Raw genomic sequence first — 22,943 nt, forward strand, 5'->3', positions numbered from 1 at the left:
AATTCTGCACTCCGCCGTGGAGTGCAGAGTGCCCTAATTCCGCAGACCCCGCAAGCGGAGCTGAATTTACTGCCCGGGCCAAGATAGTAGATAATCAGGTAGACTGTCCACGAATCGGCTAGTGCCAAATTCTCGCACTGCTATACGCTGACGATATTGTTTTGCTTGCATGGACTCTTCTTGTTCTTCAAACACAGCTTGATGATTTTGTCTCCAACATAAACAGTCTTGATTTGTCCACCAATCACAGTAAATGTCAGGTGATGGTTATGGGCCCTAGGGTGACCAAGTGCAGATCCTATTAGGTTCATAAATTAACCAAGGTCTAAACTTTCACATATCTAGGCGTGGATTTTGATCACTGCTCCTCTTGGGTCCCGCTGAAGAAAACTAAAGGAATGTCCCTGGCCTGCTCTATTGTGGCAATATAGTATCATAGGCCTGTTTTTAACATTTTGTGGTCTGTAGTGTAAAGTTGATTTGTTTATTGTTATGATTTGGGTAGAATGGGGCCCAGGTCATGAGTGTATGATATGTTGCTGTATTATGTATTTTTATGGTCTTTGCAGGGCAGACCAAACATCCTTTTTCCTACCAAATCTATAGATTTTGGAAAGGCAAGACAAAGAGATAGCCAAAGGCTGTGTATTAGGACATTGCGATGTGGTTGATTTCATAGGGTGCTAATGCTCCATTGTCTTCAATGGATATCTCAACATTTCAGTATTTTAATAGAGGCTATATTATTTCACTAGTCATGGTCCCTAATTCATTTAAAGTACATAGGACAAAGATCTTTGTGCCATTGCCGGAATCAAAGTAGGCTCCCATTTGATTCTGTGTTTGTGACATCCCTACCACACGTCCTCATTTTGAATACTTCATGATTTCTGCAATTCGTTCTGTCATGTTTTATTAAGGTGGGAAATTTATATTGCATATTATGAAAGACGATTAGCGTGACATTGATCATAGCCGCATGTAGAAGGTTTTCATCCCCTTTGCTAGCAGAAAAAGATAGGTGATGGAAAGCTGCAGCACTGTATGATAAGAGCCACTAGAAAACTCAATAATGTGAGATATATCTTGGAATAAATTCTGCGACGGAATTAAAGAGATTTAATGCTACGTGTTCTCTGACAAAAAAATTCTTACTGTTTGTGCTATTTTGCAAAATAATGCTCTACAACAATCCTGGTAAACAGAATATTTCACGGTTCCAGATGAACATATATTTTGTATAAATATTGCGAAGGTACGAGATTGGGCCAAGTGGCAGGTTGTTGATAGATCTATCTGACAAATCTATGTTTTCTGATTAACTGTCCAGTAAAATTTGGAAAAGTAAAGGTCCTGTAGGGGTGCAAATGATTTGGTGCTAATCAATATATAGTCTACTTTGGAATCGCAAGCATTTTCGTGCATTGAAAATTAAGCAGACTAAGGGATGCTAAGGGTTGATTATGATAATTCGTTTGTTAATTATACTGTGGATTTAAATGCATGGATGACCTGCACACTTCATGTTAATCCCCCCGTAGGTAGCTATAATAAAACCTTTGATATATCCATTCCCAACTTTGAATGCACTGAACATAGATTAGAGAGCATTCTCAGTACTCAGCAGTCATCCCAGCCATAACCATCATCAACCTCTCCTTGCATTCAGGTCGATTAATAAATTAAGTTTTAACATCTTTTAGAACTCAGCAAAGCAATGACCCCTCTGACTTTCAGCCATAATTAATGGACGTTCCATCAACAAACTCATTGAAAATTGTTCACTCTATCAACTTTCATTCTATCAAACTGGTCTCTTCTGTGGTCAAGATATAGAAAGTTGCATTGACTGCACCATGGGATGACATCCGTACCACTTTTCATTCAAATTGAGTTTTTGCACATCTCGTATTAAATATCTCCTGTAACTTTGGTACTTTTTGTCAGCATACTTTGCAGTGAAAATTGAAAACATATGGCTAAAGGGCACTATACAGAAGGGAAATACTGCATTCTATTCTAAAAAATCCTGTCTGACGTCTCTTTCACCTATTTCCTCACTTTTTGCCCCTTCAGAGCCTTAGTAAATGAAGGATCCACCATCACTCCTCTCCTCGCAGCATGTGCCTGAGATCACTTCCTGCTTACTTTCTCACCTCATCTATTCTCTAATGTCAATTGCTACGAACAAGCTGACGGCATGTAAATAATACAAAAACTTTAAAATCAATTGGATATTTATTCATGCAATATAGCACAATGCATCTAAATGTTCTGTCAAAAGAGTACCCGTTAGCTTCATCAATAGAATACTATCACTGACGGACCAACAGTTTAGGGGCCATCAGAGGAAGGACAATATACTGGCTGCCCTATTTAGGTGGATGGTGCAATGACTTGTTTTTCCTTTCCATCGCTACCAGGAAAAACCTGGTGGTGAGGGACAAGAAGCAAAAATAATTAACCCCGTATCTGGAACAAATCTCCCAGGGTGCGGGATCATAGTTGTATTCTTTTCTGAAATAAACTCTCACTTTAGGAGTGTGTTTATGAAAAACAAAACAAGTCAAAAGTTTGGTCAAAACCAAAAGTGGCCGTCCACGAAGCTTTTAGTACATTGAAAGGAACTGCCATGATGGTGTTTTCTTTTAATAAACAGAGATAACTGCTGGGCCAGTGGTCATCTCTAAATTTGATGGGATGAATGCCCTCGAGATGGTTAAGGTAATGTTCTCCCCCATACCGAAGACACTACTCTGTACGCCACAATCTAAATCAGGCCTTTAGCCTGATGATGGACAGGATTGTAATTCTGTGCTAATTCCTGACTGATTTTTAAGGTAATCACGAATTATATTAATAAGTATTTAGTCATTCCTGCTCCGATTTAGGACATGAAAATAAATGCCTTGTCCAACTATCTTGAAAATAGCCATGGCTCTAAGACTCCTCATCCTACTCTTGTCATCTATAGCCATGAAACTTGTAAATTAGGCTTTTTTCTACACTGACTGCAGAGTAGAATGGATGTGACATGGCATCCTTCTTTCACTTTACTGTCAAATCTTGCAGTTAGCTTTCTTCTCTTAGTCCATCGAAAAGACATGAAGCAATAGATTCCAGCCAAAATATTAAGAGTGAAAACATTCTTCAGCAGAGCATATGTATCAGTAACAATGAATGACGGTCTTCAGCAGAGCATATGTATCAGTGACATACATTGTGTAAATTGTGTATTGCTGTACTTTCGTCCACCTAATCGAACCCTGTTTGCAGCGACAAGCCTTATTCTTCTTCAGTGACAACCATCTGCAAAGATATCATGGAAAGGAATGATAACATGTAGACATTGGTGTGTGACTGATTTAAACTCTATACATTTGGTGTTCTACCATTCTTTTTAGTGTTTGACACTGTTATTATTGCGTAGTTTTGCTAGGCATTCTCTCCTAAGCCGTCACTGTTTTTTTCAGCATGTGCCTGATGCCAGATTGGTTTCTTCTAGTGCTTAATTTGTGGTGGTGGTTGCAGGTGGAGGCCACCAGCACTCCTTTTAGGGGACACACACTTAATTTTTCTGAACTGACTTTGATCCAGAGCAAGAGTGAGAAAAGCACTAATGTGGAGGAAAGATGAATGAGGAAAATGTTGGAAAAAAATGGAGAAAGCAGAGATATGAAAGAACCTGCAAGAGAGGGATAAAGAGGCAGCGAATGTCTGTTCGTGTAAAGAGGACATGAGGGGGAATCAAGACTACTCAACCTTCCTACTCGACAGCCCGACCTTTGATAGTACTGATTTCATGTCCCACAAACGTTGAGGCTCCTCCTCCCACTTCAGATGGTATTGCCTTAAAACGATCTGACTAAAAGAATGTCCTGGGAAAATCTGGCCCTTTTCCACACCCATCTCTGTCACATGACCCCAATATGAACCCTTTGCCTGCCCCTGCTGAACCTCGATTTATTTGCCTTTCTGTAGATTTTGTTACACTGTTGACAACCATTCATATCTTATATGAAGTATATAACATAACTGCTTGGTGAATGAAAATTAGGAATGAAACTGATTTAAATACATTACATATGTATTTCTGTTGGTGAAGATTCTGTGAACATTTTACCCTATTAAACAGTGATATATTAATACACCCTTCCCTAGTTGATTGATAGCTAGGGAATGGAAAAACGTTCTTCATGTACTTATTTCAATTTATCCGTTTATCTAACAACGTGTTTACCACTTAGATGTTATCCTTTAGAGTGTTTTTCTAGAATATAAAAGGATTAAAAGCAGATCATTTTAGTGGAAAATTGTAATGTGCACACATAGAGTTGACACAGTTCATAGACAAACATAATTGGCTGATAAAAAAACACATAAACGTTAAGTGATCTTTTTTAAAGGTCTTTGCAAATATGCCATAATGCGAGCTATGTGTATATTGTGCATGATATCAACACAGTCACAAGAGCCGGCCTTGTGTTAGCTAATAAAAATATATTTGTATATACATATTTATGCAAATATTGTGTGTCTTCAACAAAACATGGATCAGCACTTCTATGAAAGACATGCAGATTTCAAACGTAGCCTTGCTGTTATGGTAAACGTAAATATAGAGCTACATGGAACAGTTACTAGCATCAAAACAATAATTGTGTGATTACTACCATATTGGAAATAATATGCTATGTCCTTTTACTCTGCCTTAGGTTTCTATCAGGTTAAGTTATTACTCCACATGAGAATGATATATTTTATTATGTGAAAAAATATTGAAAGTACAATATTACTAAGTCTTACTTTCTTTTATGAGTGCTGTGCTACTGTGTGATCTGTTGAGCTATGCTATAGTTTCTATGCTAGTGATATTCTTGAAATACAACTAGACAGATTTACACAAATATTCCATATTGGCAGAATGATCAAGACCCACATATTTTAGGGGTTCGCATACATTCGTATAGGGCATGCTCATCACTGTATCTCACAAAGAATGTAATGAAACAGGGGAGTCCAATTTACTTTGACAGTCATACTAGATTTTGAAGACAACCTGCCACATGAGAGGAAGTTACATACAGTAACATTTCAGTGACAGGTATTTATGTTTCAAGGGGCTATCTACAAAACCTAGCATGAATGTGACCTCTGAGGACCAGAGGTTGATAATTCTGCTCAATGTAAATGTGAAAGTCCTACTTGTGTTCATCGTAACAGTTCTGATTGGCTTATTGAGTAACAGATTACTCATGTTGTTACAAATCTTGTGTGAGTAGTTCATCTTTTACAGCAATTTTCTTTGAATTCTGGTTTTTGCAATTCTGCATCTGTAATGGAGAAAACAAAATTGCAAGTACCAAATTTAAAGAAGAGATGAGACTGAATGATTTACTTACAACTCTAATGTTGATTTTCACACCGGAATGTTGAGAAGCTATACATTTCTATCTCATAAACATATTTGCATGTTTTTACTTAAGATTATGGCACGAATTCCATTCAAGATTAAATCAAGTACATTAAAGTAAGATTTTTATTACAATCAGTCCTTAATTGTTGTACGATTTAAGTGTTGTGTCTGTGCATACAATGTGTATCCGTCGTCATTCGAAGCAATATGATCACTATTTTACTTAAGAGAAGAGGGTATAGGCAAATTATTAGAAAACTTGAAATGTCAATGATTCATCCCAGATCAATACAAATCTCTCAATGTTGTCCTATTAAATGTCTCTCTCAGCAGATATGTACTATCAATGCTCTACAGGCATTCATTTGACTTACTGTTAACACTTTCCATGTTGTTCATTTGTCAGTTCATAAAGGGTTGCAAGGATCCATTTTTATTGTCGTTTCTTTGCAGATATGTACATATTTTATTTGTCTACCTGCCTGGATATTTCGTTAATACTGACTACACTGAACAATATTCCTGGAATGGAAAGTTGAGCTTCGTGCAAATCGGTGCATTTTAATCCTCATACCTGTCCAACAAAAGAATACTTGAACAAAAGAGGAGGAGATGCCTGGATTAAAATCAGTATTTGTGTTCTTAGGCAAATTTGCACTCAAGCACAAACATGACATTTGTCAAGTAGATCAGATATTCAACTCGTCATTAGCCACTCAGTGCTCTAAGTCGTTTAGAAAAGATAGCTGTTGTGCAGTGTTCAGCTGTCATGTAATACTCCTCTTTAGGTCCTTCTTCCCAGCTATGGCAGTTCCAGGACCCCTTTTTGTTGAGGACATCAGTAGCGCAGGTTTCCATCTTGAAGACAGAGGCAAACATAAATTCAGGACCTGTAGACCAGTTCAAGTGTTTTGTATCTCCAGGGTTCTAACACTGTTCTGATATAATAAAGCCTTCTTTCTCTCCAACAGGCTCCACTTCTGAATAAGCTGGATGCCCAGATCCTCTTCGGAACTTCATTGCTGGCCATCGGCTTGGACGCCTCTACAACAACAAACAGAACATAATAGTATGACCAAAGTCACCAAGTAAGCTCAGAGTTAATGAAATGGAAGTTATATTTTAGACTACACTTTAACTCTCATATTTCATATTGTCAATCTGATTTTCAGGTCGACTTGTGACTTGCATGATGAATGCAAATTTGGAGGCAATTCATCGATACCATTCAATTGATTATTTTCAATTTTAATATTAAATTATAGAAACATGTAGGCAGTATTGGTGCATTTGTTTACACATTCTGTTTGTTATTTCTTTTGGGGTAGATATCTATTAAAGTTTAGTTTGCTGTTTAATTCAGTCTATATAATTATGTCATGTAATCTGAATAATGAATTTAATTCACACAGGGTACTATATCAATTTATTTTCGTTATATGAAAGTGTGTTTATACTTAAGTCAAAGTGTCTCTTACTAAGGAACTGATATATAATACAGGAAAGACATACAAATGAATTCTAATGTGTGAATCGGCCCTTACATTCAGTTAGAAAATAATGTATTTTTCAATAGGTATTTATTTCATTGAATTGGTAATGAGAAATAAAAGTTTGAATGAGATGAACAGCTGAGTGCAGCAACATGGCAGAAAAGTGGAAATCTCTAAGAAAACAGAAAGAAAGTAACATTTCAGGCTGACACAAAACATAGAAAGTGTAGGGAGTGAATGTGCAACAGAACTGACTTCATTCCAAGGTTTGTGGGTGAAACTGTTAAACTATGTGGACGATGATGGTGCCCAAGGGCGGAGGGGCTGCGCATGAAGCATTTGGGGGTAGAATAAAGAGTAATTTAGGTAATGCAATGATGGATAATTAATACATGATAAGGAGACAAACCATTTATGTATTTAAACATGCGACAAATACAACAGAAAACAGAAAAATACAAAGAAAACAAAGATGGAAGAAAAGCAAGAACATAGTATAGCAATACGAGAAAATGAGTATACTAAGTCTGAGATACTGAAAGTTAGCTACAAAATGAAGAGGAGCAAAAAAACATGCAGCTAAACCAAACAATGAAGAACATCAATAATGAATAATGGAAAGAAGTAGAGTGGCATTGGTTGTAATGAGAGAATGTTTTGGGGAGTGTAATCCTTGCACGTCTGGAGTCATGGGCCAATGCCACCAGACTCATATCGAGTACCCAATATGGCTTCAGAAGCGGGATGGGAACAAATGAACAGTGCCTCAACTTGTCCATGATTATGGGCAAGTACATGAGGGCCGGGGTCGATCCACCTGGCCTTCATGGACTTATCCAGTGTTTTCAAAACAGTGAGCCGGGGGAAGTTGTGGACACTGATGCAAAATATGGGTTTCAAAGAACCCCTCGTTACCCTGTTGCGCAGACTACATGCGTCTATCACTGTAGCCATTTGTTTTGGTCCTGGAGGAGAGAAGACTAGGCCCGTTGCTTCTACTGAGGAGGTACGCCAGGGGTGCATCTGGCCCCGTTTTTATTCCTAATATATACAAATGGTTTGGAATCATTCCTGTTAGAACAGCAATTGGACTTCCCAAGTATAGAAGGCAAACGAGTTCCATTGATGTCCTATGCAGACGAGACAGTTTTGATGAGCTTAACGGCCATTAGCCTTCAAAAATGTCTGAATGCATTTACTGAATTTATGATGGCATTGGACCTAAAGGTAAATTTCAGCAAATCATTTATTATGGTATGCGGTCCCAATCAAACAAAAACAAGAACATTCATAGTAAAGGAAAAAACTATTGATAAGGTGCCAAATTTTACCTACCTGGGAAATGTTTTTAATAATAAGTTAAATTGGGACCATCTAATTGTGGATAGAATTCAACATACCAGCAAATTAATAGAGGGGCTGTTTCACTTTGCTTGCAAGCTTGGACATAAGCCGGTAGCAGAAATGATAACTTTATATAAATCAGTAGCTACTTTTGGAGCAGGAGTATGGGACTACCATAAAAGTTCCCAGATTCAGATTAAAGAGAACACATTTTAAAAAAGATTACTGATGATTCCTAGCAGTTCTTCAACACTTTTTTGTCACTCTGAAGTGGGTCTGGATTATGTAAAAGATAAGATAAGATAAATATTGCCCCATTGATTTTATGGGGAAAATCTGGACTTCAGAGGACTTATTTTTCTCAAGGAGTATCCTTAGAGATTTATGAATCTTGATAACACAATGTCACTCCCCTGGCTTCATTATGTCAAAGATACTTCTTATAAAATAAGCTTGGAAAATTATTATGACAATTCCGATGGTATCCAATTGAACGTGAAACAGGTCATAAAAAATGCATATCGCATTGAGAGAGAGATAAACAATGTTTATTTAGACCATAGTCTTTAAAACCATACAGAGCATAAAATCCTCATAGTAATAAATTAACAAAAAAGAACCACAATATATTTTATCACAATTTACAAAAGATATATAGATCCCTAAAATTCTCATCCATAAAATTCTCACTTTTGGGAGGACATTATAAATCATCAACCCTCTTTTAATTTCTCCTTTATAAAGTCATGTGTTGCTTTCAGGAACTTCCCTAAAGCAATTGTAGTATCTAGGGATGACAGATCCATAAAAAGACAAGCCGCATGCGCACGTGAGATCACCCTATATTTGAATAATATTGGTCGTAAAAATACTTTTCGTATCGCTAAAATCAATGTGCAATCAAGCAACATATGCAAAATGTTGTTTCTTACCCCTATTCCACATTTACAAATACCATCCGTTTGGATCTATGCTGCTTTTGTTTTTCCATCCGCCTTCCAAGGGTTAATACCCACACGTACCCATAAAGTTTTGTGTCTTAACCATTTATTGGGCAAAAATTTCCAAATATGTGAACCGGTCCTCCCTTTCCCATGCACTCCTTACCCAATTAACTGATTTTTTCACCCTCAGATACTCAAGGTCTTGTGATCTAGAGAATTGTAGGCCTTGAACCCTAAGTATTTTCTTTGTAAAGAGTGTGTCCATGGATGGCTGCGAGAGACTCAACTTTAAATGCGCCGCTACGGACTGAAGGGTTTTCCTTACATCTCGTGCCCAACAGAGGCTACTAGTTATAATTTCTTCTCTACACCATGTTGAGATCTTTTGCATACCCCCTAACTCCTGGCGGTTCCAAAATCTTAATAAGGACATTTGAGTCTTCACATTCCAGGCTATTAGCCCTACCTCCACTCTAATTGCTTGGATCATAGCACTACTTGGTAAAGACAGCAGCATTTTTATAGTCTTTCCTTCTTCACGATTCCAACTCCTTTTACCACTCAAATAGAGCACTTCTGCTCCATACAGAACTTGCGGAGGGATCATGGCTTCAAATGCGTTTAACAAGGGTCTATGAGACATGTTGCCATATTCTTTATTACATTTTTTCAGGCCACATACTGACGAGGAGACTTTTGCAACTTGTGCCTCCAAGTGGGTATCCCACTTCAACGTACTGTCAAACCAAAGGCCTAGGTACTTATATTCACTTACAATTTCTAGTTTGTCTTGTCCTAAAAACCAATGACTTTTTTTTTTTTGCTCTTTTCCCAAACTGTAAGACCTTTGTTTTATCCATATTTACAAACAAAAACTTTTTATCACAGTAATTTTTAAACACATTTAATTTTCTTTGAAGTCCCATTTCAGTTTGGTCAAGGATCACAAGATCGTCGGCATATAAAAGACAGGACACTTCATTTCTATTCATACGTGGACTCGCACTTTTTTCTATTTCCAGCGCTGCAGGGAGATCTGCCAGAACAATAGAAAAAAGCAGAGGTGCCAGAACGCACCCCTGTCTAAGACCATTCTTTACAGGTATTTCATGAGTTAATGACCCATTTGAATGTCTAATGACCTGGGCCCAGTTATCACTGTGTAACTCTTTTAAAATATTCAAAATGCCAGCTGAAATGCCATAGTTTTCCAGTACTCCCCAGAGGCTATTACGATCCACAGAATCAAAAGCTGCCCGAAAATCAACAAAGCAACAAAACAATTTACCATTTAGTTCAATCGACTTCCTGGCCATTGCCCACAGTGCAAAGCAATGATCTATTGTAGAATGACCTTCTTTAAACCCTCCTTGTTCAACTGGAATAATAGATCCCTCTTCAACCCAATCTTTTAATCTGCTTAAAATTATTTTTGCAAAAATCTTTTGTCCTATATCTAACAGGTTAATAAGTCTGTAGTTCTTAGGTGCGTATACATCCCCTTTCTTGTGAATTGGCCTTATTATTGCACCCTTCCAATTTGTGGGTATGTTCCCTGATTGCAAGATTACTAAAAACATCTTAGAGAAGAATTCTGCCCACCAGGACTGATTTGAATTTATTATCATAGCTGGGAGGTTGTCTGGGCCTGCTGCTCTTGTTAAATTCAACGTCCTTATTGTACTAAGAACATTTACTATTGAGCAGTCTCTCTACTAGGCCACTCCAAACCCTTGGTCTCTCCTCCTCTATTCCACTCCCCTGGGGGTTTAATTCCTGTAAATATTCTTCCCATATCCCCTCTTCCACTACGCAACTCATTGGGGCAACAGAAGATTCTGTGGCTGATTTTATTAACAACCAAAACTGATGAATATTCTTAGATTCTATTGCCTCCAATAATTTTCCCCAGCATGATTCTTTATGGGCCCTTTTTGCATTACGGATTAATAAAATATATTCTTTCTTAATTTTGGCAAGATTTTCAGCCTTTGCCTGGTCACATTTTTTACGTAGACTACATTTTTCTCTACTTAGTTCTTTTTTCTTATTTAAGCAATCTATATTAAACCAATTTCCTTGTTTGGCCTGCCTCCTTTCTTTATCCTTGGCTGCTCTTACATCTGTTCTTAATTTTATTGTTATACATTTAACTACTTGATCTATTTTATCAACATACCAAGATAAACTTTGGCCACTCACGCATCCTAGCCTAACATTTTGTTGCAACCTAGTTAACCTTTCTATAAATACATCCGATAACCGAGTAGTTATCCGCTTCGGATATTCCATCTCTTGAAAGATAACTTTATCACGAGTTGCCTGTGGGATGATTACCAGCTCTAATTCTATTAAATTATGGTCACTACAATCCGAAGGACTAATCCTAAAATCTTCTATTAAGTCAAAGTTCCATGCCAACATGAAAACATAATCAATAGGGCAATTTTGAGACCCATATTTAAAAGTTTTCTTTGCCGGACAATCTTGGAATAGCCTGCCATTTAAGCAAAATCGACTTTTTAATACTAAATAGTTTCCCAGTTTTGCATATTCTGTCGATATTTTACTTTCGGAAAACTCTGCTTTTTTAATATCATATGAATCCAAAATATCTGTATACCACTGGTCTAACAGTTTTGGGTTTAATTTATGATTAAAATCTCCCACCAACAAAATTAAATCAGTCCCATACATATCACAGAATAAATCCAAATCATTCTTAAAATGTCCCAATTCACGCCCATATTCTTCCTGTGAGTCCCATTGCATATAAACGTTTATAATCAAAATATTTTCATATTTTTTGTCCATAAACATTGTCAATATCCTACAGGCCAAGAGCCACTAACATGTCACAGGTAGCTGGGATACCCTTGTCACTAAAATTGTTGCATATCGCATTGAATTATGTATGTCTAACCAGGATTGTGGCATACCAGATCATGCGTTTCTAAGTCAACAGCAAATTTATTTGTCTTTTACTTTGCATGTTCAATCGCAATTCCCTATGACTAGATTTCGCCTTTGCACATTGCACTTTCTTATGGCTTTCCTCAAACAGGCAGGCTGGTGTGAGAGACTAACCCACTGTCCCCATAATAATTTAGCCCAACAGAGCACAATACACTTTTTGCTGTTTTGCATACTTTATGAAGACCCAAGGGCACGTTTCATCAAGCCCATTTTAAAGGAAATCCGTCCCCGTTCTTATCAGGAGGGTTTTAATTATTTGCGGCCACGGTCCACTGCTGCCTTCTGCAATGCTGTGCTTAATTTTCTTTGAATCGCATTTCTAATCAGGAAACGCTATGAATCTTAAAATGAATTTAAGTTTTTAATGATTTTAGGGTTTTAGTATTTAGTATAAATGTGTTGTAGAATGGTAGGAGGTTTTTAAATTCTTAGAATCTGCGCTGGGGTAATATGACTTAGGAAAAAACAATATGTGTGCTGTATTTTTTAATCCCTGCACAAAAACTTTTTTTATGTATATTTTTGTCTTATTATTTAATGTATGTATACAAACTTTTATGATTCAATAGAATCGAATAAAGTTATTTGAACTGAACTGAGAGAAGGTTTTCTTGAAGTTGTAAATCTATAAAAAGGAAGCGGGTTCAACAGATATATAGTGCTGCATGGGAATGAGAAAAGAGCAAAACAAGAAGATAAACATCTGGCCAGAATGGAGTACTGATTTGAGATGTTGGGTGCAAGATATGCTCACAGCAGACGATAGGTATGATACAATGAGTGGAGTGGTCTGAAAATGGAAGAGTGTATATCATTTTTAGAGTAACAAAGAACTGACAAGATGAAGCATATAGACTAGTGATGAAAGTTTGTATGTGAGATTATGTGTTATTTATTATTGTGGAGAGGTGTGGCTCACTGGTTAGAGGTGGCAGACCCATAAGCAGAGAATCGGCCAGGGACCAGGGTTCAATTCCCGACGCGGCAGTGTCGTGGACCAGGGTCAAAACAGACTCGATAATTCTCGCCTTGGTACCTACTCTAACCAGGAACACACTCGGCAACTCTGGGCATTAAGCTTGCCTCATCTCTACAACGGCCCCCCACAGACGCCGGGGATGCCTGGTTTCACCTTGGAAATACCCAGAAAGGGATCATCTCACAGGGATAGCCAGGAAGGGTTCCCCAGTGGTCTACAGCACCGGGATGCCCTGTTGCTGGGGCAGCTGTGCGCTTTACAAGTCTACAACATTTACATTTAGTTTTTCAAGCAATGGTTACTAGCATGATGAATATAATAAAGCAGAGCAAAGTCAGAAGTAAACCCTGGGGGTCCTGAATAGAAAAATAAAGAACACGAAATCCCCAACCCCACCCCACTTCCCCATCTGGGCCATTTATTTTTAATAACAAATTCCCATTTGGGTGTTTTGTTTTAAAAGTGTTTGCTGTGCTGGTACATTAAACATGGTTCTCGTATAGCAAAGTTTCAGTGCTTTCAGTAGAGCTGTGTGTGAGTAAGCATGTCTAACTGATTGAAATTCATAATTTTTTATCTTTTTTAATTAAAAGAAATCAAGACAACCACGTTGTTTCTTGTATTTTCTATATTCTCAAGTTGTTGGTACTTTTGATCAAATCAATCGACTCCTTATTTATCTTTTTTATGAGACAAATTAAAGAACTTTACTGAGCATGTCACTCACAATCAAATATGTATTTCTTTCTTGTCTGATACCGGTCTCTAGAGCAACGTCCTCTGATTATACCGTACTCTAAACAGATTGGCCAGAGTTTATTTTTCCTTTGCACCCTTAATCCTTTCATACATTGAATTTATATTCTGTCATTAGTAATTTGCATTCAGGCTGGCATAAAACAATCAGAAATTAGCTTACCCATTTTAGTTTAGACCAGTTGAAAGAGAGAATATGACTTTAGCAATATTAGGAGCCGACCGTGGCCTCAAGTGCATTACAACAATACTCTGACTCACGTCCTAGATACCATGTCTATGACAATGAAAATGTCATCAGTCCTTGTGGCATATTATAGAGGTCTTGCAGGACATAGTGACATTTTCAATTTGTTGGAACAAAATCAGACACTTCTACCAACATAATTTGGTAGTATGTATCTCTTGATATCTAGCATGGTCTATTCTTACTGTGACATTAGGAAATTTCCAGAGTGTCTGCAATATTGAACTTAGACCATTGAAATGATAGGAAGAAATTTAACACAATTTTCACTGTCTTTTCCTCTTGAAAAATAACCTAATACTGCTAAAAGAGTGTACATGCTTAAAGGAATACATTAATGTTTTTATGTGGTGTGAAAAAAGTTTAATGGATATTCCTTTTCCGCACGGGAGAAGGGAGGGATTCGCAGAAGTAGGAAGTTTGGTCATCGGATAGGACAGAGATTATTTGCTATGGCTGCTAGTTATTCTTTGGAGCAGGCAGCTTTTCAGGCCTATTCTGAATTACCACAGGTCTACTTCCTGTGGAGTAAATGAGGCATGACAGTAATCTGGGCAACAGGCTTCAACATGTTTTTCTGAGCCTCTTAAATAATTTTCTTTGAGACCACGAAAAGTGATGGATGGAAACCTTGAATTTATCCTAACCACACAGAGTCCCCAGTCCATTAGTTTGTATCTCATCTGAAACATTACAGACAGTGACCGGATAAATGCGAATCAGTCATGGTCCAGCCCCACAACGGAAAATCAACACCACAGCGCAAAGCCATGAAACCTGAAAACATGAAAACAAGGAACCCCAGGCTGGTTTTAGCCTTGTTGAGCGTCGTAAGTGCAGCTTGCGTCCCAATTGACAGCATAGTTAAGATACATGATTTGTTACAACTATGGCATCACGCTGAGAGAACAAAAAATGATCAGTGCAATGCCTGAATTAATCGGAGCCACTAGTAATTTTTGGGCCATTTTCCAGTACAATTTCTAGTTTTCCCCTTTTAACGTTATGGGAAGTAGTGAGGTCTCTTTCCTTTTATAGCTTTTTTAAAGCTGGGGCATTTAGACTTAGTTAGGTTAGTCACAATGTTATTTTTTAATAATATATAAAACATTTTGCTTTTTTTTTAGATTTATATCTTTACTTGAAATGCTATGAGTAGCAAATCGCCGTTTCTGCATAGCCGTCTCAGATTGTTTACCTTTTTGCTGGTATTAGGATACTGTGATACCATTTTTCAGTGCAACAGTGTGTGCACCCTGGCCCCAAAATATTATTGGGAAAATTGGTTTCATCCAATTGGTCAAATTAATTTCCCAGTAAGGATATACAGGCACATGCATCAAGCACAAAACCGGTCGCAAACGGGCAGATTCTCAGAATCTGCCCCTTTGCGACCGGTATTTTTGCATTTGGGATGCATCATCCCAAATGCACAAATCGCTATTTAAGGAATCTCAAAATAGCGATTCCTTAAATAGCGATTGCATTTAAGGAATCCCTAATTGAGATTCCTTAAATGCAATGCATCACAGTTTTAAAAATAGCGATTTCGCTATTAGCGTGAGCAAATTACCATGAAGCTGGACTTCATGATAATTTGTGAAAACTTAGAAAAATGCACTTATTTGCATTTTTCTAAGTTTCATGTTGCACACACACATGCCCTTAGAGCATGTGTGTATGCAACATATGTGCAGAGTTAACATACATGGGTGTAATGGGGTGTCATTTTGACACCCTTGCACCATCGAAATTGCGGGAGCAATCTGCGAGTACCTACTGGTACTCGCAAATTGCTCCCGCAATCTCCAATTCATTCCTATGGGCCTGGAGGCCCATAGGAATGAATAGGAAGACATTCCTTAATTGCGACTCGCAATTTGCTAGTCGCAATTAACGAATTTGTGGGAATCGCTATTTCTTTAGCGATTCCTACATGCATAGGGTTTTGCTATTCCTTAATTGCGATTCCTTAATAATCGCAATTAAGGAATCGCAAAACCCTATGATGATGCATGTGCCTGTAAGTGTGTGCTGAAGGAAATGCATCAATGACATGTGAGTTAAATGTCATACATGTGAGCTGCAGTGTGTACTTGCACAACCTACACAAGATAAAAATGCATGGCTGTCCTGGGCACAACTGTGCTCTGTCTGGGCTCAGGTTAAAGCCACTGCAGTTACACATGTCAAAGAATAGTGCCTTTGCCTTCTCATAAAACATACTTTCCTATTAATGTCACCCTAAATACTGACATGTAATTCCACAAAACTTGGTGTCTAATTGTAAGAACTTGGATTATTAGTTGAAGGGGGTGAAAGCCCCACTCAGGTAATAAACACAATCCTTGCCAGGGTGACCCACAGAAATCACGTAAATAACCTATGCTTAACCCTCTGGTAGCTTGGCACAAAGCAGTCAGGCTTAACTTAGAAGCAAAGTGTAAAGTATTTATGAGGGACACAAACAGTAAATAATGTGAAAACACAACCCAAGAAAAATCTCAAACCAATTTCGAAATATAGAGTACATTTAACAAAATAAAATGAGACTAGTATGATAAACATCCAATCAGTAGAACGGGCAATATTGAATTTAACATTTTTAAGTAGATACAACACCTAAAAGCACAAAGTGCCCCTTGAGGTCAACATGATGGTGCTAGACCAAGGGAAAGTGACAAGTTCAGGCCAACCACGATGGAGTGCAGGCCAGATACAGGGGCCAGGTTAGTCCTGCTGAAAAAGGTACAGTCTCAATATCCGATGCAAAGAGTTCAGTTTGTGGTGGAATAGGCCGCGAGGAGCAGAGAGAGCATTGTGGATGGTCATCGCTGTAGGCAAAGAGCAGGCCTGGCATTGTGGACAGGCATCCCTGTAGTGTGAAAATCAAGTCGGGCATTGCAGAAGGGCATGCTGGTGGTCACAGAAGGCTGCCATCACTGTAGCTTGTCCTGCAGATTTCACATTGTCAGTCGTCACTGGCAGTTATCATAATTGAAAGAGTCAGGTCCAATGGTGCTTTGTGTTGGGGTCATCGTGGGTAGCAGAAACTTGGTGTGCATCTAAGGGTGCAGGAACTGGGAAGGCTCCTCCTGATCAGGAACTCACACTAGCAGAGGCCATCAGGGCTCATGTAGGTCCAGTGGCAGGGCCAGGCGGGTCCAATGCAGCAGGCCAGCTGTGCGGTTGCAGAGAGACCTCTGGAGCTTGTTGTGTCCCTGTAGCTCAGACAGCAGGTCAGCCAATTGAACCTTGATGCCACTGAGGTAGCCTGTGATGAAGGGAGAAGGTCTTGTCTTCCTTCTCAGAGAGCAGGGCAGGCACAAAGCAGAAGGGCAGCCCTCTGGGGATCAAGGCAGTCCTCAAGCAGCAGGACAGCCCTCTGGTAGCAGCAGGGAAGTCCTCTGGGGAGCAAGGCAGACCTCAAGCAGCAGGGCAGTCCTCTGGGGAACAAGGAAGTCCTTCTTCTGTAATATTGACAGGTCTAGGACTGTACTGAAGGGTGGCGCTGGAAGTCCAGTATTTATAACTGGTGCTAACCTTTGAAGTCGGGGGTTTCGCTATGCTACTCGCACATCAGACTCTGGAAATGTAATCACCTCCCCTGCCAGGGGTCCAAGAAGTCTGGGGTGACAAACAACTAGTGTCATGTTCCTTTGTGTATGGCAGAGGCAAGCCTTTGACGTGTCCACATCCTCTCCATATCTGAACTACTTTGTGTCACTGTCTGGGAGAAATACACAAACCCCAACAGCATAGATATTTCACATTCATCTGCCTTAGGACACTCGCAGAAGGCACCAATGGTTAGGGTAAAAACATGTAAACTTTGTAAATGTGTCATTTTCAAACTTGAGACTTAAAATCCAACTTTAACATCGAAGGGGATTTTAAATTACAATTAATTTGCATGAAAACAACATACTTCTATTTGCTCCCTTTCAAAAGTTTGCACGTATTCAATGTAATAAGGAAACCTAATGTTAGTGAATGGGAGAGATAGGACTTACAGTAGTGATAAACAACTTTAGGAGTTTTTCACTGCTAGGACATGTAAAACCTAACATCACATGTCCAACTTTTTTAAATACAAGGCGTCCTACCCTCGGTGGCTTTATGGGCTACCTTAGGGGTGACTTGTATGTATTAAAAAGGAAGGTTTAGGCCTGAAAAAAGTTTATTTTACCAGTTCAAAATGTCAGTTTAAAACTGCACAACAGGCTACAGTGGCAGGTCTGAGATATATTTTAAAAGGCTACTGTAGTGGGTGGCACAACAAGTGCTGCAGGCCCAATAGTAGCATTTCATTTACAGGCCCTTGGTACATGTGGTACCACTTTACTAGGATGTTCCAAGTAAATTAAATGTTCCATTTAATTAGATGCCAATTGTTCCATGTTTTAGAGAGACAGCACAAGCACTTTAGCACTGGATAGCAGTGGAAAAAGGCACACATTCCTAATACCAATAAAACAGGCTCAGCATCATAAGGCAAAAATCTGGGAGAGTTCCTTCAAAAAGGGCCAGGTCCATAATTAATATGTAAAAGGTTGCATGCTATATGTTTAAAAAGTGTTTCCTCACAGCGACTGAAGTCCTAAAAGTTATTTCAGTGTGATTAAGACATTTAACTTTATATGTCCTTCTGGGAAAATGCTGACAAAATCATTTAATATTATATACTACTTAAGTTTCATAATCTGGTTTGATAGTGAAATCAGATTTTTTGATAATTTAAGAGAAAAATAATTCTAAAATCATGTTCATGAGGCTGCCTAAGCTATAATCAGTTTCAATCCAGTTCTGTCACACATTACGTATCCAGAGCTGGAATGCGCATTGATGGGTGTGAAAATTAATCAACCTGATTTAGAAGACATTAGCTCACCTCTATGTTCAAAAAGTACAAGGAGATGTTAACTGCTGACCAGTTAGCAAGGCTTAGTTATATTGATGTGAACAGGAACATCAGGCAGAACAAAGAACAGCCTCAGCACTACCACTTTTGATTATGAAATGGCATGGAGGGCTTCGCCAGTTGTTGCTCAAGACGCACCTAGACAGTCAAGAACGAGTCTAAGTGGAAAGAGAACCAGAGTAAGCCCTGCCAGGTGGAAAGAGATTTCAGCTAAATAGGAGAACGGCTAAGAGAGTGAAGACTAGCTTGCCCGGTGACCGCACGTTTCTGCCATATTGAAAGAGGGGCAAAGAGTAAACTCTGCGAAAAGTAGGGGAACTGTGAGAAAGTAGTTGGGACGGGTAGCAGATTTCTACAAGCACTACGTAGTGCATATGATCAATCTGGAACCTCAACCACCACCTTCGCAGACCATGGACCTTGAAGACTCCATTTGAAGATAGAGACCCTGCTGGAAGACGACTCCTAATGTGTGAAAGAAGAGGACTCATTTAAGGACACAATGACTCCGGACCCCTTGTAGATATGCTTCCCATACGGTCTAGTAGATGGTCTCCTGTTTGTGTGATTCAGGGACTCAAAAAGTAGAAGGCTGTATCGTCCAAGAGGGCCAAGTTGACCATAGAGTACTGGGCCATGCATGTTGCCAGTCTGGAAATAGACCTTGTGTCTTGAAGCCTGCCCAGAGAACCTAGGAACTGCAGCATAGACCAGAAGGAACTTTCTCTGCAGTTGGAGAAATGAGGGACTTAGCGCAGGTACAAAGTGCAAATGCTTGCCCAGTAAGACCTGACCATAGGCCCTCATGAAAAGTAGGGGCCTCATTTACAAGGCCCCTGCACTGCCGGCACGTCTCTTTTCATGACTCTCCAGCTGAGCACATTGCAATGCAAGCAAAACAGGGCAAGTTGTTGCTTTGCCTCACACTGCGATAGGGTGGCATGCCAGTAACATTACGGTGGGTGTTCCATTTATTGCAGAGAGTATCAACATCCTTCATTTCAATGAAACATTGACATTGTGTCCCAGTATTGAAATAATACATTTATTTCAATTTTGTGCCAAGCTACCAGAGGGTAAAGCACAGGTTCATTTAGCGACTTTTTGTGGTCCAACCTGACAAGGATTGTGTTTATTATTTGTGTGGGGCTTCCACCCCTCTCTGCTTAAAATTGGAAAGGTAAGAGCACTACATCTTATCCAAAGGTATATACAGGCTGTTCCATGCTCTAAGCATGAACATCAGTGAACATATGTTCATTTATTTTAAAGCAAGGCATTTATTTTCTATCCGCTGTTCACCACTGAATTATTGATGACCTAGCTATAAAACACTGAAGTACATGATCCCGCAATCGATCAGGATACAATTCAATTGAGGGCATTTCTGACATTTATTAATGGAACTAAATGTCAAAACTGACTCAAAGCCTTGAATTCAGTTTCATGTTAATGAACTGTTAAAAGCAGATTCGAAATATTGCTTTGCTATATATTCAGTGTGAGAAAGTAACTTTTTGTGTTCCCATATCTTTTGAAAAAAAGAAACAAACAAACAAAGAAAAAGAAAGAACAATACAAGATTAAAAAAGTAAAAGATGACTTCATTTGTTATCAAACCCACTAGGTCAAGGTGGGAAAAGTCACAAAAGCAATAGCTACTATCCTATTAGGAAGTAATTGTCTGACTTTTTTTATTGTGCATTTGCACAGAAAGACAGAGTACATTCACTAACACAGATGACATCTGCACATACTTGTTAAGAAATAAACAAGACAGAAAAACATAAACTGAAACTACAGAAACCAGCACCGATGTACCGAGATCGATCAAAGGGTGTATAATACATAAACCAGAACCCATGTACCGAGATCGATCAAAGGGTGTACAAACATCTAGCCATGCAGACACAAACAAAGCAAAAAAAAGGCAAAGCTGAGATGCTGGTTCTGCCAGTATTCACCACGGCCATTATTAATAAACTGGCAGGGACTTGCATTCCTGTCCTTAATTCTACAAGCCATAACGCTGGTCTTTTTTTTACAATGGACCGGGCCCTATTTACATTTAGCTTATTTTAGTTCACTTTGGGCTAGATGTACGGAATAGCAATTACTTAATTGTGATTGTTTGCTAATTGCAATTAGGAAATCGCTATTCCTAATGTATGAAACTCTTTTGAGTTTCATTAGCGATTCGTAGGGGGTTGCAAATAGAGCTACCTTATGACTATTAATGAGGTAGATCACAATCCCATTACGATTCACTGCCATCACAGGGATGGTGGCCTGCTGGGGTCAGCAAACCACCACGTCAGTGATTACTTTAAAATAAACAATCTGTTAACGGGATGCATTTAATAAATTACTTTGAAGTTTCATATTTTAAGATAAGACATGGTCCTTGAGACCACTGCCTGCTCTTAAGAAATATGTTGCCAACCATTCTTAAAGGGGAAGGGGTCCATTGGCGACCCCTTTGCAAATGGGTTACCACCATTTTTCAAATGGCGGCAAACTGTGAATGTTGTGCAACCTCATTTCGGTCGAAAACATTCATACACACCATTTCTCTTCGGTATTAGAAAGGTTCGCCTTCAACAACCCCTTTCCAAATACCGAATAGCAAAATCCAAATAGTAATTCTTTGACAGGTTACTTAACTGCAATTTGGGCTTTGTACATGCTAATCGAGTTTGCGACCATAAAAATTCTTTACTCATCTAGCCCTCTGTATGGTACAGGTTAGCTACTCATCAAGAGTATTCCTTTTCCCTGATCTTATGTTTCTGTAGTTTTATTTTTCACACAAAATCTGAGCCTTGTGCAGTACTTTCTGTGAAATATGTCACCTCCAGGGCCCTGATTATTAGCACTGGTGTGCTGCAAACTCAGCATGCGTATTCAATGTTGCTGTGTGGTAGCACCACACCATTACCACGCAATTACAAAGTAAATTGCATGAAATGTGGGATTAGATTTACCGGCCATAAAACAACATGAGATTCCCAATTCTATGGTATTTAACACATATAACAACCACCTGCTGAAAACAAGTGGTAAAATGTATGTGGGGATCTATGTGTGTGGGGTGAGTTTTGTGGACGAACTTTGGGAGTACGTGAAGAAGAGGAATCTAATTTCTGGAAGGGGGACCCCCACCTGAAAAATATTGAGGAAAGTGCCTTGCAGGCAAAGGCCCATAACATTTTAAGGGGTAAAATTATCACCTGCTAAAATTAGGTGAGATTTTCCAGCACCCAGGAAAATCAGGTGCAGGATTATCAGCCCAAACATAATTAGGTGGAGCAGAATTTCATTTAGTAATTCCACTCCACCTGATTCATAATCAGGACCTAGCTGGGGTGAGTTTAGGTGTTCATGGGTGTTCATGGGTGTTCATGGCAGCAACACAATTGAGAGCTCTGGAGTTGAGACTGAAGGCAGTGACAGACTCTCACAATGAGTATCCTTGTGTCATAAAGTTGTTCAGATTGCATGTTCAACCAATCCTTATCTTTTTTGTAGAACACAGAGAGTAATGACTTCATAAGTGGGAATTGTAATTACAGTTCTCTGGGGAGTTGTGAGAAGAAGGTACACAGCTGTTGAAATATTGATGGTGAGTAAAGAAAAGGGAATGAAGCACCTATGTGCAAGGAAAGTGTATTTTGACTTTCGATGTGTGTGTATGTACATGCATTAGAATGAGAGTGGATGACAAACTGGAGGAGACAAAACTAAGCACATCAAGAAAGTGAGATTGAAAAGACTGTGATGAAGAATAAGGAGGTGGTCTGTGAAACATGCAGATAAAGGGATTACCAAACGTTATGTGGACCACATAGTTGCTCTATTAGTTTGCTC

General features: G+C 38.8%; 1 protein-coding gene across 1 annotated transcript in view; it reads right to left on the reverse strand.

Moving 5' to 3' along the window:
• Window positions 1-4,480: 4,480 nt before the first annotated feature.
• PLXDC2 (plexin domain containing 2) overlaps window positions 4,481-22,943 on the reverse strand; it is a 1,457,706-nt gene continuing 1,439,243 nt past the window's right edge. The window contains exon 14 of the mRNA XM_085630822.1: window positions 4,481-6,460. Within this exon, the coding sequence (XP_085486948.1) occupies window positions 6,344-6,460 (117 nt within the window). The 3' untranslated portion in view covers window positions 4,481-6,343. The remainder of the gene's footprint in view (window positions 6,461-22,943) is intronic.

This window comes from Triturus cristatus, chromosome 10, assembly GCF_964204655.1.
Source record: "Triturus cristatus chromosome 10, aTriCri1.1, whole genome shotgun sequence".
NCBI lineage: Eukaryota > Metazoa > Chordata > Amphibia > Caudata > Salamandridae > Triturus > Triturus cristatus.